We start from the raw sequence: 25,923 nt of genomic DNA on the forward strand, positions 1-25,923 counted from the left end.
TCATCTTTCTTCTTGTCCAATTCTCTTTTACAGAAAAATACTATCTAATGATCGTTATATCGTAAACTATAACTCTTTACCTAAATCAAAAAAAAGATAATTCACTAATAGTTGATGACAAACTATTCCCATCAATAATATTATATAAGAGACTCTGTTATTTTCCATGATTCCTTCGGTATGTGAAATTCTTTACCTTTTGGCAATTTTTATTGTGGGTGCCATCACCTGAAAATTTACCATTTGGAATCAGATAAAAGAAATGCTCCACCATCCCTGCAGAAGACATTAAAGAAGAGGGAAAAGAAATGAGAAAAAGCAGAGGAATATATACAAGTAAAGAAGAAAAAACTATAGTATATGTATATATATATACATTTAAAAGTTATACCACCTTATTGAATGCGACTTTTCTTTGTGGACACCCTCCTCTTATATTAATTCAACTCCCTTTCTCAGCTCTTACTTCATTTTCTAGCCGCCCTATTTCAAAAACCCTTTCTTTCTTTCATTCTCTCTTTTTCATTGCAAAGATACTGTTAATTTGCTGACAAATTGTTTTTTTTTTCACCTAGGATTCAGCAAAGTTTGCTGTTTTAGGAAAGGGGTTTTCTTCCTCATTGTCATTTGGTCTTGTCTTGAAATGGGGAGGCACTCTTGCTGTTACAAGCAGAAGCTTAGGAAAGGTCTTTGGTCACCTGAAGAAGATGAGAAGCTCTTGAGGCATATCACTAAGTATGGCCATGGCTGCTGGAGCTCTGTCCCTAAACAAGCTGGTAAGTTGTCACCTTTTATATGCAATCCTTTCTCTTTTTCCCATTAATTGTTTCTGAAAAAATATGAGAAATTTTTCAGGTCTGCAGAGGTGTGGAAAGAGTTGCAGATTAAGGTGGATTAATTACTTGAGACCTGATTTAAAGAGAGGCACATTCTCTCAGGAAGAAGAGAATCTTATAATTGAACTACATGCAGTTCTGGGGAATAGGTATTATTATTAGTATTAGTATTGTTATTCTCTCTCATAATTATGGATTTTATGAAGGAATCTGTAAGAAAATTCTTTGATCTTTCAGGTGGTCCCAAATAGCTGCACAAATGCCTGGAAGGACCGACAATGAAATCAAGAATCTATGGAACTCTTGTTTGAAGAAGAAGCTTAGGCAGAGAGGCATTGATCCTGTAACTCACAAGCCTCTCTCTGAGGTTGAAGGTGGTGAAGACAAAAAGATTCAACAATCCACAAATAGCCTGGATATGGCTTCTGGTGCATCTACCGAATTGAACCTCAACACCGACGATCCAAAATTGGGACCGGTTTCGATGGAAGGCTCCTCTCCTTGCTCCAACACAATCGACAGCAGCAAGGACTTGTTCATGGATGGTCAGTTCCCCATTCAGCAATTGAACTATACCTCCAACGCTCGACTCTCGAACCCTTCTCTCTGGTTCACTCAAACTAGTAACAGAGGTCTCGATATCGATTCCGAATTTTCAGCGTGTTCCATGTCGACTCTTCTCCCGCCACTGACTACTTCCTTTCTCTCATCTCCCATGGCTTTCAAGCCTTCTCTCACCGTCTCCTCCGATAGTCATTCGATGGCCTCGTTTACTCCTCATAGCAGTAGCAGCACCGAGCTACAAAGCGGCAGTTCCTTCTTCGAGAGCAACAGTTACTCATGGGAGAAAGAGGCTCCAAATCCAATCCATTTGATGGAACACCAAGGAGAAGAAATCAGGTGGCCAGAGTATCTCAACAATCCATTATTAATGGCTGCTGCTTTGCAGAACCAAACCACACAATCCTTGTGCAATATCGAGATCAAACTGGAAACCGATTTCTTCACCAATAGTTCATCGAACACTATGTGGTCTTTTAACCAACAGCAGCAGCAGCAGCAGCAACAGCAACAGCAAGAAGCTGTGCAGAATTCGGATTTGTGTGCTAAGGACATCCAAAGACTTACAGCAGCTTATGGACATATTTAGCTTCTCCTTTGCAATTTGTGAAAGGGCCCCTTCTCTTTGACTTACCAAAAAAGTAAAAAAAAAAAAATGGCATTCTCAATATCAGGTGTGTACCACAGTTTTTCTCTCTTTTTAACTCACTCTGGTGTATATAGATTCTGAATCTGATACCAAAAAAAAAAATTATCACCTTTGCTTTTGGACTATTTGTGAGAAAAACAATATTCTATTTAGCCTCTCTTTTTTTTTTTGCGTGTGTGGGTTAGAATTGCTGAATAAGGCTTGTTTTAGTGTCGTTTCTCTCTTCTTGGCCTTGTTGCATATGGTCATATTTGTGCATTGGGATGTTGCAATTCTCTATCTGTAACCCAATTGTTGATTAGAAAAAAAAGGATCATTTGCTCATCGTATCATCCATTCATCCCCATTGTCAGCAGCTAAACCAGCTTTGAGAATTGAAAAAAGATATTACCAGCAATCCATTCATGAAACCTGTTTAATTATTACTTTTTTTTTATCCAGTTCCAACACTGAATATTGGTTATCTTTCACTATTTGGAGGACACAAAGAAATCAGTCTCTTTAATTTAAATGTTAGAGGGAAAAAATGCTTATGCCAAGTGCCGCATCATGCTTAGGTAAGCAAAGAGAGTCGGTTCACTTTATACGAACGTAAAATTTTATGTTAGGGGTTAACTTATAAAAGAGGGTTGATCGGGCGGTTTGGATACATGGGAAAGTGACAATGAATCTAGCAAGGGCCATGTAAGTGGTGCTTGTCTTGTAAAGTCCTTTCTAACACACTCACGTTATCTTAAGAAACACCTTATTCAAAAGCAAGAAACTTGAACTTCAAGTTTTGAAAATCCTACGCTGAAAGCAGCACAAAAGAAAACCCATGCAGTGTTTGGACAAGGAGAGATCGAAGAAAGTGGGAATATAGCTACAAATTCGTGGCATATTACATGAGAAGTGGTAGTAACTGAAAGCGAAGCCGTGTTGTGTTTGGACCCACTGCTTTAATTCTGGGTTGGATGAGTCATGGAGGGCATCTTTTGCTTCATCACCTGCCGCCAATGTTATATTTCCTCTGGGAAACTTTTTTCAACCCTGTTTTTAAAGCAATTAAATTGAAATGTCCAAACTCGTTTTCGTGCAATCGAGTTCGGCAAGTGTAATCACGACGTTGTTTGACAAATTATTCACCAAAATTCAAAGTGATGATGCCTGCAAAGTGTACAAGTTTTCAACATGCATGTTATTATTGCCTAGTTTTGGAACTTGGAACAAAATAAAATATTATAAAAAGATAAATCAAATCCTCGTCGCTTTGAAAAAATGAATTAGTATAATGTATAAATTTTAAAAATTAAATATATTATTTTAGAATTTTAAAAAAAAGGTCGTGTGAATTTTCATTATAAACTTAATGTACATAGTCAAAAAAGATAAATTCGATAAGTCAATTTGTTATTTTATATTTTTTAAAATCAAATGATCAAAAGCAAAACTTACCCATAGTCAAGTGACTGTCTATGTAGTTTTCCCTTGATTGCTCAATGTAGTGTTCTTGTTGTCCGGTTTAATAAGTGGGTTGTTTTGACTTCTTCCTAGTGATTGTGTATGATGTTTGTCCATTTTATTGAAGGCTTAAAGCCCAAAAGAAACCTAAGGCTCTTATCTACCATTAATTAGTATGAAAGAACAAAGGGACACGTTGGGAAGGATTCAAAGAGAAAATATATTTATAAGAAGATATCGATTCATTTATTATTTACGATTTAACGTGATTAAATGAAAAATAAATATAGTCTCATTGACTACGTAACGATTTCAACTAATTATAAGTTATATAATAATGTTGGTTATAATACAGAAGATAACTTATATTATTTGATAATTTAAATAAAATTAATATTTTATAAAATAATTTCTTAAGAATTAATATATCATACAAAGTCTTAAGGAGAAATAATTTATCTTGGCTATCAAAGCATGTTGGCTGTATTAGTCATGATATTTTGTAATGGCTCTCCTATTGTCAAATTTTATATTTTACAAGTTCAATAATTTTAGACAATAGAGTTGATTTTTCTTCCTCTACACCAGATGATGACCTTACAAGTGAAAACGTTTTAACTGAATAAAAAATAATTTTATGTTAAACAAAGCAGTCGTGAGCACAATAGTTTTAAGAAGCATAAACGAGATTTAAGCTCATGACATAACGAATTTAAGAAGAGAGTTCAATTTACTACAAGGATAATTAATGAGAAAAATATAATTGTTATTGATGATTAAAATTGCGTTGTTCATCATATTATTTGTGTTGATATAATTATGAGTAAAATTGACGCTTAAGATGGCTTTAACAATATGAAAATTAAGTTATCTTATACATCCACACTTGATAAGACTTGCATTTAGTTGAAAATCATTGTTGATTAATACAATTAAACAATTTGATAGAAGAGGTGAATAACTTGTTTATCGAGATAAAAATTGCTTTTTTTTTTTGTTCAATTTAGACTTTACGTTGAATTTAAGGGTTTTTTTAAATCTTGAACTCCTTATATTTTTAGAATTTGTGTCAAGATTAAAATTGTTAGAGTTTTGTTAGAATATTTGTGACCCAAATTCTATTTGAATCATATTTCTATTAGGAAATGCTTATTAAAAAATGATAAACTACGCATTTAGTACCTAAACTATCATTTTAATCCGTTTTAATATCTGAATTTTTAATTTTTTTCAAAACTATTCCTAATGTTTAGTTTTTGTTTCATTTTAGTACCGCTGCCGTTAAAAATTTAACGGAACTTTTGCACGTGACATTGGGTAAATTACATCATTCATCCCTTAACTATCTTCTCACTCCAATTTTAGTCATTAAAGTTTAAAAATTTTCAATTTAACTACTCAACTTTCAAATTACTCATGTTTTAATCACTCTAATTTATTTTAGTAATAATATTTTGTGACATGATGTTCTTTATTATTTTATTAGCATATAATTAAAATAAAAAATAAATTTGAAAGTTAGAGTAATTAAATTAGAAGTAATTTGAAAGTTAAGTAATTAAATTAAAAAAATAAGCTTCAACGACCAAAATAGGAGTGAGAAAATAGTTTAGTGATGAATGATGTAATTTACCCATAAAAAGTGCTAAATTGTTATAGTTCCGCTAAGTTTTTAACGACAAATACTAAAATGAAACAAAAACTAAACGTTAGGTATGGTTTTGAAAAAATTGAAAGTTTAGATACTAAAACGGACCAAAATTGATAGTTTAGGTACTAAACACATAATTTAACCATTTAAAAAGAAACCTCGTATGAGTAGTGTTAGGAATTTCATAGCGAAAAAATAACCAAAGCGATATCAACATAAAATAAGACAAGCAAAGGAGATGAGATTTAACGTGATTCAACCTTGTATACCTCCACGGGCGAGATGAACAACAATCCACTATAAAGTAGAGAACATGAAGAGTACAAACACATGATATCACATGTATCCTAAAACTTGATATACATATCAAAACGCGGTATATCCCAAAATACTATTCTAATATCCCTACAAAACTATCTCTGCAACATAAGCCCCAAAAATTACAGAGATCCCAAAAAGGATTACATCTCTCCAAAACAAATTTCTCTCATTACCCTAAAAACTAAGACATAATCTCTCTTTATCGAGTTAAATACTTTGTCACAAAGAATTTTTTCCATAATATTTTTTGCCTAAAATAAAATTTTACTTTATTAAATAAACCTAATTACTAAGTAATCTTCAACCATTAAAATTACAATAAAATTCAACTTAATTATCAATTATAATTTAGGTCAAAATATAAAAAATCTCCCCATTGACCTAAATTTCATCAAAAATTGGTCTTCAAGTTTTCAACAACTTTAATTCTTACGCAATATCCATTGAAGCATCACCGGATCAATTGAGAATTATTTCCTTGCAACTGAAAACTCATTGCAACAAATTCATCTTGCATGTCTCCAAAATCGCTAACAAAATCCACAACAAGGAATTCCTTCAAAACTTCAATGCCCCAACCATAACTATGATATCAATTGTTAGGAATTTGAGAGTGAAAAAATAATCAAAGCTATATTAACATAAAATAAGATATGCAAAGGAGACAATATTTAACGCGGTTCGGCCTCTCCTACTTCCACGGATGAGATGAACAACAATCCACTGTAAACGTAGAGAATACGAATAATACAAATACATGATATCACATGTATATCAAAACCCGATATAGATACCAAAACTCGATATATCCCAAATTACTCTTCCAACATCACTACAAAATTATCTCTGCAACAAAAGCCCCAAAAGTTATTGAGATCTGAAAAGGATTATCTATCTCCAAAATAATTCTCTCTCTCATTACCCTAAAGGTAAAGATATAATCTCTATTTATAGAGTCAAATACGTGGTTACCATGGATTCTTTTTCCATAAGAATTCTTGTCTAAAATAAATATTTACTTTATTAAGTAAACCTAATTAACAAGTAATCTTCAACCACTAGGATTACAATAAAAATTAACTTAATTACCAATTATAATTTAGGTCAAAATATAACAAGTAAATTTGTATTAAGCAAGTTTTTTTAATAATAAAGTATTTCTTCTTATAAATAGTTACTATGAGTTAGGGTTTGAAGTCAAGTCAAATTGATAAAAATTTCTTATATTATTCTATTTTCGACATTAATAAAAAGTCTCATATTTAATTCGTGCTTTTTTTTCAGTATAGAACCAGTAAAATTTTAATATCTCCTATTGTGTGATCGTTTTCTCATAATATAACACATTCCTTAATCATTGATTTAACAAAATGCAATGAAAATCATTCATCAATCAATTGTATTTTTTTAACTGACATCTTGAGGTGGTTAACATGCATTGGAACCAACAGGATTTTATCTTATTTGGGTATGCCTAATCAGTAAAAGTTAGATTTCTAGTTAGATCTGCGAGTCAGCAAGAATCACAGAAAATGATTGGTAACATAATTTTCATGTATTTGGTGAGTAACCAATTCATAATCATGTACTAAAACATAGATAAAAAATATGCTCACCACATAGGCCAATTTCAGCATCAATACATCATTCAATATATATATCACCAGGTATGGAGACATAATTTTATGAAATTATTTTATATTAGGGAGCGAAGTTATAAAATTTTTAAGAGAGTGTGAATTTATAAAATTTTAAGGGACGGAAATAAATTTTCAATTGAAATTACAAAAATATCTAAAATATATAAAAATTTAAAAATTTTAGATGGGGATTCCGTCTGCTCTCTTGATCCACCCATGCAGGTCACCCCTATCGGCCACAACTAGATCGTGCATCAAAATTGCTTTTCCATTACTCTTTGGGTGGAAAAATATTAGATGGACTTGGCTCATCACATCATTCGCGGTCCAATCAATAAAATTCATTCATTTCAAAGTAACTTCCAAATAACCATACACTCTTTGTTACATGTAGGAAACATGTGAAGATTCACCTTAAAAAAAATAAGATGAATAGATTTTATTAGGTAGGAACCACATATGACGTGGTAAACCTGAGCCATCTAATAACTTTTTGATTAGGTCTACGGTTTTTTTTAAAAAAAAAATCGCTGTGATTTGCTTCTAATTAGTTATTTTAGACTCATCTCCCTCGGTTAATGGGATTGTCTTGCTTTCGTCAAAATCTAAATTAAATTTGCTGAATATGCTATCATTCTCAATATGAGGACACAAGGCTAACTTATCTATATATGCTTAACCTCTAAGTCCTTTTAGCTATTGCTTTTTTAATGTACAATCATGAAGATGGAGACCGTTGCAAAAGCCACCGGAGCTAAATACGAAAGCTAGCTTGCTCTTCCATACGATTAATCTCTTAATCATTAGGAACAAAATCGTGTCGTGTAGCAGTTTTTCCCTCGATCGTTCTCTGGTTTCGAGTTTTTAGAACCATTTACGACTTTGGGTTCTGTTTATGATTTACAGACTTGGATGATGCTCTTTACCCCTTGAGTATAGGTTTCAACTTGGCTTGCCGCCTCAACATAGAAGGTAAGTCATGAAACACAAACATGATTTTTTCTTTCTTTCTTTTTCGTTCTGATATAAGCAATTTCACTTGCTTAAATGGCAGAATTCATGCTGAAATACCTTGATATTGAAGAAAGTGAAGTACCAAGAATGTGCTTGGAATTGTACAGGGAATATGGAACAACTATGGCTGGTTTAAAGATTACTTTCAAGTTTATTCTGTTCTAAATTCCCTTCTGTCAGTTTCTTTTATGTTTTTTTTTAGCTTCTTTTTTCAAGAAATTTCAGGCTCTGGGTTATGAATTCGATAACGACGAGTTTCATGCCTATGCTCATGGAAGATTGCCGTACGAAACACTGAGGCCAGATCCGATGTTAAGAAACCTACTACTTTCGATGCCACAGAGGAAAATAGTAAGTGATCAACAGATGACAAAAAGACATAAAAATATGTTGTCTGTTCTAAGATGTTTGTCGATGTTTTTAGATCTTAACGAATGGTGATAAGGCACATGCGCAACAAGTTCTTAATAGGCTGTGCTTGGAAGAATGTTTTGAAGGCATCATATGCTTTGAGACACTTAACCCTCCTCTTCAACCACCTGATAAGTCACCAATTCTCTGTAAACCCTCGATGGAAGCATTCGAAGCTGCTATTCAGCTCGCCAATGTCGACCCCAAGAAAACAATAGACACTCAATCCTTGAGCACAGTTTCTTTTCTTCCTCTTAACACTTATTCCTATTTTCTTTTTCCTTCTTCAAGATTTTCTTCGAAGATAGTGCTAGAAATATCACAACCGGAAAAGCAGCAGGGCTTCACAAAGTCATAGTAAGCTGTATAAGATTTCGTTTTCGATCACTGCACCTATAAACTGATGGTTAACATGGTGACGATAATGGCAGTTTGGGAGCTCAACACCGAGGCCGGAAGCAGATTACATGTTACGTAACATCCACAACATCAAAGAAGTAATACCTGAGATATGGGACGGCGAAGAGGACCAAATGGACCAAGTCATCCAACAAGCTGCAGTTGAAACGGTGGTGCTTCTTAGATTTCAGTTCAAGTTGAAAATTCGGGTGGTTGCCCGTGTTATATTATGATGCTGCATTCATCTTAATTAAGACCATATTAAATAAATGAGTAAAGGCTCCGTCAGTAATATCTACGTGTAACTGGAATACAAGGAAATTGTTATTTATGTATATTGTATCTTTAAGATTTATGTGTACTAAACCCAAACTTAATGGGGGTTGAAAGCCAATTGAGAGGAAATACACCAAAATGAGTGAAAATCATACGTGGATTTGGGGTTGTATGCACAATAACACAATAGATTGGCAGGAAAATATATAATTTCATCTTTATACTTTAATTTATATGATATAAATATTATATATCTATATATAATATTATCAATGTCCGATCTTGACAAAACAGCACATAATCTAGCTAAGTTTTTAAAATAATTTAGAGGTGTAATTGAAGTTTTAAAAGATACGAGGGGTATAATGAATTATTTTCAAAATATGAAGGGGTTTTATTAAAATTTTAAAAGATTTAAAGAGAATTTTTATAAATTTGAAAGGGACTTTAAAAATATTCAGAGTTTTTTTAGGTTAGAGTTTAATTAAAATTTCAAAATAATTAAAAATTTAATGTAAATTTCTCAAATTTTAGGGGCTGCATGGCAGTTCCTCTAAATATACTAAAATTGAATAAAAAACGTTTAAAATAATATGAACGAACTTCAACGTATATAGAAATAGATAAATATAAATTTATAAATTAAATCTAAATAAAACATATATAAGAAGACGTAAAATAAAATATATTTAAAAATCTAATATTATAAATAAATTTATCTCAATTTTAAATTTTATTTAATATTACTATCCTTAAAAAATGATCATATATGAATATTATAGTTGTCAATGATTTTTGAAGATGAAGTTAAGGAATCCCAATCGTATGATTTAGGAAAACAATAGCTTGTCAAACTAGAATCAAAATGCCAAGAATCAAAACCAACGTAAAAATTCAAGAAATAACAAATTTAGAATTCTCTTACCTTAGCCAAGCACTCGCGTAGGGAGGATGAAGAAAAGATGAAAAAATGATTCTAGATTTCTCTGAAAATCTTTATTTCCTTCATCATGTATATAATACACCACTAACTAATTTTAAATTCATTAATTGTCAAAAAGATCAAAATGCCCCTTCCTCTTTTAATCTTTGCTAAACAATCATTCACCAAAATATTTTAAATAAATCCCTAAACTTTTCAATTTATTCAAATTGACCACAAAATTTTAAAATCTTACACTTTAGTTACTAGCCTGATTTTTAGGATGTTACAAATTTTATATTTTAGCCAAATTATGTTGACCGTGAGGACATATTGGTGCAATGTCAGCGATTGGTGAATGAGTTCATTAATAGCAATGATGCTCATAAAATGGAGAGGCATCATCAAGATAAATGGCAAAAACCGGAGTTAAATTGGTTGGAGTTACAGATGGAACCGTTGGGGGGCCTGGGAACATGGCGGCTGCGGGGGAGCTTTGCGTGATGCTTGGAATTTTGAAGTTAGAAAAATCGAAGTTGAAACCGACTGTACGGAAGCAATGAGAGTGATCAATCGCCATGGTGGAAGAGATGGTAATACCATAGGTGTCCTTATTCATGAGAAGCTGAACAGGAACTGGGAAGCGAGGATTCATCAAATCGGACGTGAAACTAATAACGTGGCGGATAAGCTTGCCGGGATGGCTAGGGGCTATCTGGTGGGAACAACTACCTATTATACTCCACCGAGAGAGGTACTTACGCTAGTTGAAATGGAGAAAACACCATAGTCAAGTTTTTTTCATGCTGTATTACCGGAAAAAATATAAAAATGATCTTCTCAATTTACTTTCCTCTATTCATAAATATTGAGATTCAAATTCTTAAATATCCCTAAAAACCAATTAGCTGCCGGTTCTTTTCTCAATTATAAAGGCACGTAAACTTTTTCCCTCGATTAAAACCGAGCCGAAGACCATAAAAGATAGCAAGTCAATGCTTTGCTTTGTATATATACAAAAACTTGACTTTCATCTCCACTATCACACACACTACCCTCTTCCTCTGCTGCCCAAAACTGACACCTCCCTTTCTTCTGTCGTAATAGCTTTAAGGTGGGATCGATCGGGAACATGATCATCGAACTAGAAATTGGGTTCAGATTCCTTCCCCCTGATGAACAAATCATCAGTTTCTACCTCAGGAATAAGATGATCGATGATCATATAACCACTCGTCATATCAGAGAGGTCGACCTGCTCAAGCATGAGCCCTGGGAATTACCTGGTAAACTAATATTTTCCCATTTTCATTGTTTGTCTTTCAATCTTTAAAATTTTGTTTGCTGAATTTTTTTGAGCGGACAGCCCTGTCTTTAGTACGGTCGACGTATCAAGAGTGGTGGTTCTTCTACAAACTCAACAAGATTTCCGAGAAAAAAATGGACAGATTAACCAACTCTGGGTTTTGGAAATCAACGGGTGCGGATCGGCCGGTGAGTTATGGAGGCAGGCAGATTGGTACCAAGAAGACTTTGGTTTTTCACAGGGGGCGTACCCCTCGTGGGGTGGTCAAAACCGATTGGGTCATGCATGAGTTCCGCGCCAATCCCGATTTCCTTCCTCATAATGCGGTAATCTTCATGCTCACTTGACATAAAAGGGTTTTTTTTAAGCTTTTGTTCTGTTTATATATATATATATGCAGGGATTGACTTAGCGGGCTGCTAGAACCTGAAAATTTTAAATTATCGTATATTTTAGATTTTAGATTTTTATTTTCTTTTAATAATCTATTTTTGCCCTAAAATTTTATAAGTTACACCTTCTTCTGAGTCTGACATACGTATATATGGTGAATGATACGATGGCTTGTTACCAACTTTTTATTTATGGCTCTGTTTACTTTAATATCCTTTAATGTTACTGGAGTTGTTGAAGATCAAGTAAATAGTTCTGTAGATTGTTGATTGTTTCCTGTTAGTCTTACTGAATTACGATTTAAAGTTGTATTTTGTTATGTTAATCTGCATTTTTTTAGTACGCTGTACAATTGATTGAAACCTGCAATTTTTATTTGTTAAAATTGGGTGAACAATTGATAGCATGGCATTCCTAACATTTTGGTCCTCTTTTGGCCTTCAATTTGCTTAGAGTAATAGTTATGTGGTCGGCTACTTAAGGAAAAATGCTGCTGAGAAAACTGAAAACTCGGTTTCAAATGTCGGTCAGACAAGTGCACATGATCTCCCATCCACTGGTTCACATGATCTCCCACCAACCAGTGTCAATAATGGGCAGATCATGATTGACGAAGGTATCTCCTTTGACGATCTCGATTCCCCACCGTCTGATGCGTTGGTTGATGACGAGCAAAATGAGTGGCAACGTCAATTCGACAACATCATTGAGAAAGAAATGGAATTCATGGTTTCTTTATTGAATAACCAAGAACATTCCAATGTAGAGGCTGAGCACATATATGGTCCTGATTACTTGAGGAAAAATGCTTATGAGAAAACTGAAAACTTGGTTTCAAATGTCGGTCAGACAAGTGCACGTTTTGCGGCTTCTATTTCCCCTGTTGGGTTTACGTCTATGGAGGTGAGAATGAACAAGACTTACAAGCAGCCTTTTCGCTGAGTAACAAATGAACCTTTTCTTCATGTGTGTAGAGCCAGCATATACAGAAACTAATGCTTGGTTTATCAATGATTCCTACTTAGGTGGTTCGTCAACTACAGTCCGACAGTATGGATTATGCACTGGTTTTGCAGATGCAGATGGAAGATGAGGGAATATTTGCTTCTGATCTCTCACCATCCAGGGGCTCACATGATCTCCCTCCAACCAGTGTCAATAATGGGCTGATCATGATTGACGAAGGTATCTCCTTTGACGATCTTGATTCCCCACCGTCTGATGCGTTGGTTGATGACGATCTCGATTCCCCACCTTCTGACGCGTTGGTTGATGATGATCTCGACAGCATTGAGGAAGAAATGGAATTCATGGTTTCTTTATTCAATAACCAAGAACATTCCAATGTAGAGGCTGAGCACATATATGGCCCTGATTACTGGGCAACAGACTCTGCTGGTGATAGACGCGACACTGACCCTATATGGGATAATGCATGGGTAAAGAAACAATCTCGAATAGCTAACTGAGTCAGTACTATAGTAGAACAATTGCTTGAATAATGTCTGACACTGTCACATTTTATTACAGTTTCGAGTTTCTAGTTATGATGTTCTCCTATGGTGTATTAGGATCTCCAGTGAAATAGAAAGTCTATAGTTATGTTTTGTCTACATCTTGAAGAGGTCATACAATGTTGCTTTTCTGCAGTCCTGGCAGTGTAATTATTTTAGTTTTCCTCGCATCTTTGTTGAGTTTCATATTTGTGACACTGGAAAACTTGACATAACCTCTCTTTGTCTTGTATAACAGTGTGATGAGCTAGTTCATATGCCTGATGGGATTCACCATGGCCATTCGGAAAGGCTCAATCAGAATCGATTGGAAACTGGTGTTCATCACGACGAGATCCTGATGATGGATTCCAGGGTTGAATCGGCGACAGTTACAGCCTGTGAGATCAATTGTCTTGAATCGGTCAAGGAGGAAAGGCCTGTTATCTCAAGAGCCGGCAAATCTGAATCCAAGCCAAGATCCAACAAGTTAGTGGCGCAGGGGCAAACAGGATTTGTCCAATTTCAGGGTGGGAAAGCACGGGGGCATACAGAATTTGCCCGATTTCAAAGTGGGAAAGCACAGGGGCATACAGAATTTGCCCGATTTCAGGGTGGGAAAGCAGTGTTCAGAGACAAGGTAAGTTGGTTAAACAGTGTAGAAGGAAACTTAACTAGTACATACGTGGATTGAAATAACAACGCTTTCTTTACAACACTACTAACTGCTGTTTGCTCCACATGCTTTACTTTTGCAGGCCAGAGAGAGTGGCATACATACTCCTGTTGTTCAACCTGTCCAAAACAAGAAATCCGTCGTGCAGGCCAACAAAAGCCCTAAAATGGATCAGGACAGGAATGCCATGTCGGTCTTGAACTCAAGATCTGAAAGATCAGCTGGCAGCAGCAGGAAAAATCCATTCAAGTTCGTGGAGATGTCCCAGCTAAGGATCAAACCAAAGCCACCATTAGTATATGTTACAAATGTGATAGTAGGCTCCATGTTGTTCATATTTGTAGTTTGGGGGGTTATGTTTATTCGATAGTTTTAGAGTTGTGTGTATATCTAGCATTATATTATGGTAAGACATGGATGGTCTAGATCGTTATGCATTTGTCTCACTTGTTATGGAAATAGGAACACCGACCTTTAAAGACCTGTCCTTGCAGTGAGCTGATATATCTGTGTAGTTAAGTTTTAAAACCCAAGTATCTTCACAACCATGCTATTTTTTTTTTATTAATCTTGGGGTAAAGACAAGGTATTATATGTTCATAGATAACTCTTTACCTTTTGAAATTGAATGATGATGCTTGAACCCGGGACCTCAAGGAATAACAACAAATCTCTTTACCATCGAGTTGCTTGTTCGTGGAGAACCATGATATTTTAAATTAGAAAAAATGGTATCTAATGCCCTTGTACTTTTTCCAAAAAAAATCAATATAGCGCTCAAATTGTTTTTGCACTCAATGTAACTCTCGAACTTAGAAAAAGAACCCAACGTGACGTTTTGACTAACGGTTTACATCGTTGACCGTTATGATACTGATGCGACACATTATGGTGCTGATGTGGTGGTCCATGATTTTGACGTAATAGTCTATAGTGGATGATGTGACAAATGAGTTAAATTAAATTTTTTTCAAGTTTAAGGGCCAAAATATTTTTTTTAAGTTCAAGGACTTATTAGATTTTTATAGAAAAATAAAAATATTTTAATTTTAAAACATAAAAAATTAAAAATTAGATTAAAAATAGTATTAATTATTGATATTATTTATTAAAAGAATAGGTTATATTTAATTTTAAAATATTATTATTTAATTTAATTTATTATTTTATTTTACATTGAAATTACAATAAAAAAACCAGTCAAAATGGTTGTTCATGTATCGATGAAAATAAGAATAATGAGAATTCACAATTAGCAGAATGAGAGCATAATACATACTTCTATAACTTTTCATACAATTAACATTTTAATAATCCAACTGTTAAATATCAATATAAATATAAATATAATTGTCATATATGTAAAATTATGAATAAGTCCAATCTTCATCATATTGGTCTAAAACCTTGTCATTTATGAATGTATAATTTAAGTGAATAAAATATGAAATATGATCATCAAAATATCGAAATATTAATTTATTCAAAATTGTGAAAATATATAATATTAATTTAAGAGAATCACACCTCGTATATCATTTAATAAAAGTATAACACTTCAGAGATTCTCTTTTATTTGATGAAGCGAATGAAATAAATAAAAAAGATTAAAAAATGACAAAAATAGGATTTCGGAGCCACCAGCAGAGATCATTACCGATATCGAACGCCACTAAAAATGACAAAGTTGACCTTTATAATTTTAATGAAAAATTGAAAAAGAAAATTAAATTAAATAATAATATTTATAACCTATTTTTAGTTAATAAATAACATTAGTAATTAATGGTATGTTTATTTTTAATATTTTTATATTTTTATATTTTAAAATTTAAAATTTTTATATTTTAAAAATCAAATAAGCCCTTGAACTTTTAATAAAATAAATTTGATCCTTGAACTTGAAAATATCAATTTAGCTCATTCACAACATCATCAACCACGTCACAAGCCAGCGTGGACTGCCACGTCGACATTGTGAAGTATCACGCTAGCATCGTAATAGTCAACAATAGAAATTGTTGGTCAAAGAGTCACATTGAATTATTTTTTTAAATTTGATGGCCACATTAAATGAAAAAAATTCAATGGCCACATTAATTTTTTTTTATATAAAAAAGTACAAAAGTCTCATATAACCTTTTATCTTTAAATATGATCGATGTAACATATATGCATTTTGTGCACTACTACATTTATCTAGGCTTGTTCGCTTTCTCATATACAATTTCATTCTCCACATGGTCGGGAAACCTCATCTACAAGAGTAACGGGTAAGATGGCAATGGGATCGGATAGGATATATTTATAATTTTTTTTAAAAAAACATCAATAAAAAATGTTATAGTATCTGAACGGTTATCAACAAACAAATAAACACAATAAAAAAGACAAATGAAGAACATCGAGATTTTATGTGGAAAACCCAAATGGAAAACACTAAAGAGAAGAATTTCAATAATATAAAGGAAGAAAATATAAGAGAATTTTGGAGAAATAAAAACTTGATATCTAAGTTTTACCCTTAATATATATTTATAGGGATAGATACTTGATTAAAAATGAAACTTATAAAGTAGAAATACACTAAAAGTAGATTTTCTACGCAAAAGAAAAAAAATAAAGTTTCTACTTCTAATCAAATTAGGTTTCTTAGTTTCCCCAATAATTTAATTAATACGTGTCACTTTGAATTCGAGTCAAACTCTAATAAATCTCCACGTTGACCTGAAAGTGTAAAGGTTTTGATACAAAACACCCAAATTTGATGAGACAAATTTGATGAGACACCCAAATTTAACAAAAAAAATTCACTTCAACAAACAAGTTCTTCACCTCTTCCACAACACCCCTCAAATGGATAATCATCGGTAATGAACACAGATCGAAATCAAGCTTTTTATAAGTTTGGATTTAGTCTTCACATCGACATGATTACCATAAATGTCAACTTTGCTTACAAATGTATCAACACGAGTAATATCATGCACAACACGATCTCGATCATCAATGATAGTTCCATCTTTAAATTTGTTATTTCCATGAAATTGAACTCTTTTCTACTTCACATAAATTTCCTACCCATTGTTATCTTGTTCAACAAAAAAATCTTGTTTTACTTAATTTAGTTAAAATATTTTTACCAATAACAACATTATTTGACATGGGCGAGGAAACATCAGTTGCATTATCTAAAACTGTTGAACCCTGTAAAACATAAAATTTAGTAATCTTTCTCTGCCTTTTCATCACAAGAAGAGAACTCTAGCAATTTTTCATAGGTTCACATTCACTTGAGAATTTATACCCTTTTGAATCTACGGTACTTAACGAAATTAGATTTCTACTCAAATCTAGATCATGTCTAATATTACCAAGTGTTCGAATAATCTCATTGAACATCTTAATCTTGATTGTGTCAATACATGCGACTTTACAATGAACATTATTCCCAAAATTACATCACATGTAGATACAACTTTATACATCGCAAACCAGCCAGCGATTAGGATGTAACACCCTAAATCCAATTGGGCCTAAAGTGTCACGTTGGGCTACTGAGGCAACCCCTGGTTTTCAAATCTGATCATTTTCCTTTTAAACACACTGAAGGGTATCATAAATAAAACATAAATAATTGATATAAAAATATTTTACAAAATTAGAGTCATTGACACATAATTTAAAACCAAAATAATACAAACTTTGAGTTTCATAAACTGAATACATGAGTAAGGTTCTATGAATATATATGCCCACTAAAGCTACAATACAATACTCTTTCGGAGATGCTGGAAGTCTTGTTGTGATGGTGCTCCATGAACAGCTCAAGCTACTGACTGCCAACGGAAAACATTCGAAGGTTGAGCTTACAAAGCCCAACAGTATAATCGCTAATCTAATGCAGCATAAGAATTTCATAAACATAAGCAAGCTGAAGACAAGGTATTAAACAGTAGATACACGCATGACCTAGATCAAGTGCCACCTAGTTAAAGCTCTCCTGCTCTATCACTGAAGCAGGTGTATCAGTTTACTTTAATCCATTGCTAAGGGCCTCGCCATGAGTACTCCTCTGAAGGGTCTCTAACCATAATGACTGAACTGGTATGCATTATCTAAATGCGACACTGATACACCTGTGCATTGTCTGAATGCAAACCTGATGTAACATCCTTAACTCGCATTCGTACTCGAATACATGTTAAGGATGTCACAAAGATTCTGTATAACATTTCCTCTTCGAAACAGGTAAAATTTTTGCTTCTTTTAAAACCTCCTAATTTAACATTTATTATTAGACTCTTTAACCACACAAAATCATAATGTAATATTTTAATTTCCAATTTATATATGATCTCGTGCAACATCTAGGCAGTTTAATACTATTTCATATCACAATTTAAAACTACCTAATTTAAAATTTAATCGATTAATCTTTATAACATAATATTTTACTATAGTCATACATAATCACTTAACATTTTATCATATTTTCACCTTTATTTATTACATTTCTTATACTGTATTATTTCTCATTTGAGCACGGTTTCTATAATTTCCTTTTTATAACACTATATATAAAATATATGTAACATCTAAAATCAGAATTATTTTAAAACATATTTCTTTTGGTTGTTGTCTATCGTCACACAACCACCCATTGACAACAACTATTATTATAGTTTCATATTAAGTATATATGGTTTTTTTCTCAAGTTAATCCACAAATTTAGTTGAAAATCATTGTTGATTAATACAATTAAACAATTTGATAGAAGAGGTGAATAACTTGTTTATCAAGATAAAAATTGTTTTTTTTGTTCAATTTAGACTTTACGTTGAATTTAAGTTTTTTTTTTAAAAATCTTGAAGTCCTTATATTTTTAGAATTTGTGTCAAGATGAAAATTGTTAGAGTTTTGTTAGAATATTTGTGACCCAAATTCTATTTGAATCATATTTCTATTAGGAAATGCTTATTAAAAAATGATAAACTATACATTTAATACCTAAACTATCATTTTAATCCCTGAACTTTTAATTTTTTTCAAAACTATTCATAACGTTTAGTTTTTGTTTCATTTTAGTACCCCTGCCATTAAAAATTTAACGTAACTTTTGGACGTGACATTGGGTAAATTACATCATTCATCCCTTAACTATCTTCTCACTCCAATTTGTCATTAAAGTTTAAAAATTTTCAATTTAACTACTCAACTTTCAAATTACTCATGTTTTAATCACTCTAATTTCTTTTAGTAATAATATTTTGTCACATGATGTTCTTTATTATTTTATTAGCATATAATTAAAATAAAAAAATTTGAAAGTTAGAGTAATTAAATTAGGAGTAATTTGAAAGTTAAGTAATTAAATTAAAAAAATAAGCTTCAACGACCAAAATAGGAGTGAGAAAATAGTTTAGTGATGAATGATGTAATTTACCCATAAAAAGTGTTAAATTGTTACAGTTCCGCTAAGTTTTTAATGAAAAATACTAAAATGAAACAAAAACTAAACGTTAGGTATGGTTTTGAAAAAATTGAAAGTTTAGACACTAAAATGGACCAAAATTGATAGTTTAGGTACTAAACACATAATTTATCCATTAAAAAAGAAACCTCGTATGAGTAGTGTTAGGAATTTCAAAGCGAAAAAATAATCAAATCGATATCAACATAAAATAAGACAAGCAAAGGAGATGAGATTTAACGTGGTTCAGCCTTGTCTACCTCCACAGGCGAGATGAACAACAATCCACTATAAAGTAGAGAACATGAAGAGCACAAACACATGATATCACATGTATCCTAAAACTCGATATACATACCAAAACCTAGTTTATCCCAAAATACTATTCTAACATCCCTACAAAATTATCTCTGCAACATAAGCCCCTAAAATTACAGAGATCCCAAAAAAAGATTACATCTCTCCAAAACAAATTTCTCTCATTACCCTAAAAACTAAGACATAATCTCTCTTTATAGAGTTAAATATTTTGTCCCAAAGAATTTTTTCCATAATATTTTTTACCTAAAATAAATATTTACTTTATTAAATAAACCTAATTGCTAAGTAATCTTCAACCATTAAAATTAAAATAAAATTCAACTAAATTATCAATTATAATTTAGGTCAAAATATAACAAATCTCCCCATTGACCTAAATTTCATCAAAAATTGGTCTTCAAGTCTTCAACAACTTTAATTCTTACGCAATATCCATTGAAGCATCGCCGGATCAATTGAGAATATTTCCTTGCAACTGAAAACTCATTGCAGCAAATTCATCTTGCATGTCTCCAAAATCGCTAACAAAATCTACAACAAGGAATTCCTTCAAAACTTCAATGCCCCAACCATAACTATGATATCACTTGTTTGGAATTTGAGAGTGAAAAAATAATCAAAGTTATATCAACATAAAATAAGTTATGCAAAGGAGACGAGATTTAACGCGGTTTGGCCTCTTCTACTTCCAACGGATGAGATGAACAACAATCCACTGTAAACATAGAGAATATGAATGATACAAATACATGATATCACATGTCTATCAAAACTCGATATAGATACCAAAACTCGATATATCCCAAATTACTCTTCCAACATCACTACAAAATTATCTTTGCAACATAAGCCCCAAAAGTTATTAAGATCTGAAAAAGGATTATCTCTCTCCAAAATAATTCTCTCCCATTACCCTAAAGGTAAAGATATAATATCTATTTATAGCGTCAAATACGTGGTTACCATGGATTCTTTTTCCATAAGAATTCTTGTCTAAAATAAATATTTACTTTATTAAGTAAACCTAATTAACAAGTAATCTTCAACCATTAGGATTACAATAAAAATTAATTTAATTACCAATTATAATTTTGGTCAAAATATAACAAGTAAATTTGTATTAAGCAAGTTTTTTTAATAATAAAGTATTTCTTCTTATAAATAGTTACTATGAGTTAGGGTTTGAAGTCAAGTCAAATTGATAAAAAATTCTTATATTATTCTATTTTCGACATTAATAAAAAAGTCTCATATTTAATTCGTGCTTTTTTTTCATTATAGAACCAGTAAAATTTTAATATCTCCTATTGTGTGATCGTTTTCTCATAATATAACACATTCCTTAATCATTGATTTAACAAAATGCAATGAAAATCATTCATCAATCAATTGTATTTTTTTAACTGACATCTTGAGGTGGTTAACATGCATTGGAACCAACAGGGTTTTATCTTATTTGGGGATGCCTAATCAGTAAAAGTTAGATTTCTAGTTAAATCTGCGAGTCAGCAAGAATCACAGAAAATGACTGGTAACATAATTTTCATGTATTTGGTGAGTAACCAATTCATAATCATGTACTAAAACATAGATAATTTTCATCTTAATTAAGACCATATTAAATAAATGAGTAAAGGCTCCGTCAGTAATATCTACGTGTAACTGGAATACAAGGAAATTGTTATTTATGTATATTGTATCTTTAAGATTTATGTGTACTAAACCCAAACTTAATGGGGGTTGAAAGCCAATTGAGAGGAAATGCACCAAAATGAGTGAAAATCATACGTGGATTTGGGGTTGTATGCACAATAACACAATAGATTGGCAGGAAAATATATAATTTCATCTTTATACTTTAATTTATATGATATAAATATTATATATCTATATATAATATTATCAATATCTGATCTTGACAAAACAGCACATAATCTAGCTAAGTTTTTAAAATAATTTAGAGGTGTAATTGAAGTTTTAAAAGATACGAGGGGTATAATGAATTATTTTCAAAATATGAAGGGGTTTTATTAAAATTTTAAAAGATTTAAAGAGAATTTTTATAAATTTGAAAGGGACTATTTAAAATATTCAGAGTTTTTTTAGGTTAGAGTTTAATTAAAATTTCAAAATAATTAAAAATTTAATGTAAAATTCTCAAATTTTTTGGGCTGCATGACAGTTCCTCTAAATATACTAAAATTGAATAAAAAAAACGTTTAAAATAATATGAACGAACTTCAACGTATATATAGAAATAGATAAATATAAATTTATAAATTAAATCTAAATAAAACATATATAAGAAGACGTAAAATAAAATATATTTAAAAATCAAATATTATAAATAAATTTATCTCAATTTTAAATTTCATTTAATATTACGATCCTTAAAAAATGATCATATATGAATATTAGAGTTGTTAATAATTTTTTAAGATGAAGTTAAGGGATCCCAATCGTATGATTTAGGGAAAAAATAGCTTGTCAAACTAGAATTAAGTTTTTCCCTTATGCTTTAATCAATAAACATGTGATTTATGTGTTGGAGTCTTCATCTTTAGCAAGATTGATGCCAGATTTCTATTTTAATATATAATTATAAATCACAATCATAATAAAAATATTATGCTGCATACAAAAAACTAATAATTATAATAATAATTTGTGTAGTGTTCATCTTCCTAAAAATATTACATTATACAATTAGGATTTTTGAGATCTTTATCTTACTAATAAATTCTGTAGTGTTCGTCATAATAAATTTTTATTATGCAAATAAGATTTTGAGATCTTTATCTTAGCTTAAATATTGTTTTATGTAATTATGTAGAATTTTGTTTATTTTATTGTATTCAAACTTATATATGTTTTTTTATTATAAATTTTAACATATCATATTATATTTTATATAAAGTTTAACATATTTTAATATTCATTTTGTGTTTATATTACTTATTAATTATGTTTTATTATTAATTTGATATATATAAATACTTATGTGTTTTACTATTATGTTATATTCGTGTTATTTTTCATATCATGTTAATTTTAATTACTTTTATTTTGGTGTGTAAAACGAAATCTTCGAATCATGTTAATGTAATTATTTTATTAATAATATTTAGTATATATATATATATATAAGGGTTTAATTTTATTAATAGAATTTCACATTAAATTAGTTTTGGTATAAAAGGCGTTTTCTTCTTAACCTCAAACTGAAAATGATTTTATTTGTTAGAATGTAAAATAGAATATATAGAGATTAATTGCAAGTAAGAAACCACCCTTGAGAAATACTCCATAGATGGAGTGGATCATTATAATTGAAGAACTTTCAAGTAAAGTCATCTTCTATAAATTGGGTTGACGTTTAGGAAATGTAGGTATTAATTGTTCACAATTTAATTTTTGGTTCGCCATTATTAAGATTTAAGATCCAAAGTCGAAGATCCACAATGTCTATCCAAAGAACGGCTAAACCTACCATAACTCAAGGTGCATATTCATACGTACTTCCATGCCTGTTGTTTCAAACCCTTTAATAATCTCTTCATTTCCATGGTCTTTATACATTTTAGAAATCAAAATTATTTCTTTACCTGTTTCTTTGTTGGGAAAAGACGTAAGTGTAATGTTATTCGCCCTTAATGTTTGATAAAATATCTCCTTAATTGGATGGTAATTGTCAGTTGATTAATGATCAATTATTATTATTGACATAACAAGTTTACTGTGTCCAAAAATAATGATGTGTAATGTGTTATGTTATTACTTATGTATATATGACATGTAACGTCATCATTTTGAATAGATATGACTTATCACGCTAACGACAAACGTTAATCGTTAATCAAGTAACAATTTCATCCAACCAAAAATCATTTTATTTTAAAATAAAAGAAATTATTTAATAGAAGTGTTTTTGATCGTAATGTCTCAAAATGAAACAAAATATACTTTCATCATCATCATCTTTTCCACGACAAACTACACTTTGTTGATTTCATCTATACGTAAGCTTTTCAATCCAAATATGTAAAACAGACCCAAATTCAGTTTCTGGGTTGAAGTCCTCAACCCAAACGATATAAAACTATTGGGCCATGGACACCATTTTCTATTCTTTTCTGCCTCTCGAAACATTGCTGTTCTTAAAAGGAAATGGCTGATGTAAAGAAATCCCCTGGAAAATCTCTAGCACTGAAAAATGTGGGGCTGTGGTTTTTCGGTTAAGATACACAAAATATGCTCGCCTATCCAGTTCCGCTAACAGCTGTTTCCACCGTCGTACTCACCGCCCGCTTCTTTTTCAACCCATCGACCTCCGTCAAAACCACCGCCTCACTTTTCCTCTCAACTCCCTATCCCAGGCTTCTTTTCTCCAAATTCAGGCCCTGCCCTTTTTGTTCCAACTCCGATACCACCACTTCCGACACAAATGAGGATGAAGATGACGATGTTTATTTTGACATTGAGGATGATGGGTTTGTACTTTCAGATGACATAACACAATCATTATCCGAAGATGGTGTCTTTGTTGAGGTAACAAAGCTTGGAAGGAGTTCTCGTAGAATTCGGTCCAAAATTGGGATTGAAGCCAGCCTCGACACCGTTTGGAACATTTTGACCGACTATGAGAAGTTGTCTGATGTTATTCCGGCTCTTACCGTCAGCAAAGTTGTGGGAAAAAGAGACAAATTTGCTCGACTCTATCAGGTAAATCGTTTATCTCCCGTTTCTTTAACTTATAAATATGGTTTATTGATCATTGTGTTACATTTTGTTCGGCAGATTGGACAGCAAAACTTGCCATTGGGTTTGAAATTTAATGCGAAAGGAGTTATAGATTGTTATGAGAAAGATCTTGAGATTTTGCCTTCTGGGAAAAAGCGTGAGATTCAATTTAAGATGGTTGAAGGTGACTTTATTGTTTTTGAAGGAACATGGTTGATCGAGCAGGTAGAGAATTAGTTGCTCTTAAGCTGTTTAAGTGCCTTTAAATCTTGTATTTCAATTTGTTTTTCATGGGAGTATAGAACCACATCTCATTGTTGAAGGAAACCTTGGATCAACTGAAAGGAGTTCTTATTTCCTGCTTAATCGAGACTGAATTTTGATCCATGCTCTGCCCTCAAGACTTATTTATGCCATTGGTTTGTGCTACGAGTATATTTCCTCCTCTGCAAATGTCTAAGCCGTATAATTTAATGAATTTGCATTGGTTTTAGGCTCACTTAGCACTTGTTTATCACAAATGCATTTCACTTACAGTTTTACTTTTGCAATTTTTGTCGTCTCATTTGATTTTGATGTTGCTGGTTTGTTCCAAGTTCTCTGTAGTTGGTGTCCACGGTTTCTTTTTCGTGCATTTTGCTCTTTCGGGGCGCGTCTATAGAATCATATGGTACAGCATTAGGCCATTAGCTGGTCTAAAGAAATCCATGTTTAGAAAACTTGAGGCTTGGCTTGAGAAGTATAGTTCTTAATGATTCTCGCCATCTTCCCCACTGGCATCTTCTCAATTTCTCCTCCTTTCTAAGGTCTTGACTTAGTTTGCGACCAAATATTTCCGGCTTGATGGCCTGATGAAATTGGTGTTTGTCACTAGTGTCACCGATGAAATTGACTTATGTTTCCCCTCCTTTCTTATTTAATTGGTGTGTGTGCAGTTTAATGAAGGAAAATGTGAAGGCGGCAAAGCATTTGTTGGTGAAGAATTTCAGACAACGCTTTCATATTCAGTCGATCTCAAGCCGAAGATGTGGTTGCCTGTTCAGCTTGTTGAGAGTAGGCTTTCTATGGAGATCAAGACGAACCTTTTGTCGATTCGTGAAGAAGCAAAGAGAATGATGAGTGCTTTGTAACTCATCATAATGTAATAATGATACTCATCTGGAATTAAAAAGGTTTTCCGATATTCCTTCCTACCTTGAAAGTGAATAAAGTTGCCAATATTCGGCATAAATAATCTCTTGTAAATTACTCGGTGGGGCTTCTTTGCAAAATTCTAAAGCCTAAACCAAAGTGCCTACACTTCCTATCCGATGGCAGCTTCCACATGACTTAACACCATTAAACAAAACCGTGCACCTATGTCGCACGTGTACGCCAACCCTACGCATCTATCTCCACAG

General features: G+C 32.1%; 3 protein-coding genes, 1 long non-coding RNA gene and 1 pseudogene across 4 annotated transcripts; 4 read left to right on the top strand and 1 right to left on the bottom strand.

The window, feature by feature from the left end:
* The first annotated feature begins 322 nt into the window (after positions 1–322).
* On the top strand, positions 323–2,055 carry LOC120186283 (transcription factor MYB61-like). The gene is made up of 3 exons (XM_039190268.1): positions 323–776; positions 856–985; positions 1,074–2,055. The coding sequence occupies exons 1-3, from the start codon at positions 644–646 to the stop codon at positions 1,984–1,986; spliced, it is 1,176 nt and encodes a 391-aa protein (XP_039046199.1). The 5' UTR covers positions 323–643; the 3' UTR covers positions 1,987–2,055.
* Positions 1,501–24,258, bottom strand: LOC120186286. Its single transcript, XR_005522195.1, has 3 exons — positions 24,112–24,258; positions 11,176–11,184; positions 1,501–1,528 (listed from the first exon to the last, which is right to left on the bottom strand). It is a non-coding gene; the product is annotated as an uncharacterized LOC120186286 (long non-coding RNA).
* LOC120186285 lies at positions 7,819–9,166 on the top strand (annotated as a pseudogene).
* Positions 11,147–14,519, top strand: LOC120186280. The gene is made up of 6 exons (XM_039190266.1): positions 11,147–11,406; positions 11,487–11,752; positions 12,273–12,722; positions 12,845–13,258; positions 13,572–13,952; positions 14,071–14,519. The coding sequence occupies exons 1-6, from the start codon at positions 11,253–11,255 to the stop codon at positions 14,356–14,358; spliced, it is 1,953 nt and encodes a 650-aa protein (XP_039046197.1). The 5' UTR covers positions 11,147–11,252; the 3' UTR covers positions 14,359–14,519.
* Positions 23,952–25,668, top strand: LOC120186284. Its single transcript, XM_039190269.1, has 3 exons — positions 23,952–24,505; positions 24,581–24,748; positions 25,459–25,668. Exons 1-3 carry the CDS (start codon positions 24,035–24,037, stop codon positions 25,651–25,653), a joined length of 834 nt encoding a protein of 277 aa, XP_039046200.1. The 5' UTR covers positions 23,952–24,034; the 3' UTR covers positions 25,654–25,668.
* The last annotated feature ends 255 nt before the right edge of the window (positions 25,669–25,923 follow it).

This window comes from Hibiscus syriacus, unplaced genomic scaffold (assembly GCF_006381635.1).
Source record: "Hibiscus syriacus cultivar Baekdansim isolate YM2019G1 unplaced genomic scaffold, ASM638163v2 tig00113337_pilon, whole genome shotgun sequence".
NCBI classification, from domain to species: domain Eukaryota; kingdom Viridiplantae; phylum Streptophyta; class Magnoliopsida; order Malvales; family Malvaceae; genus Hibiscus; species Hibiscus syriacus.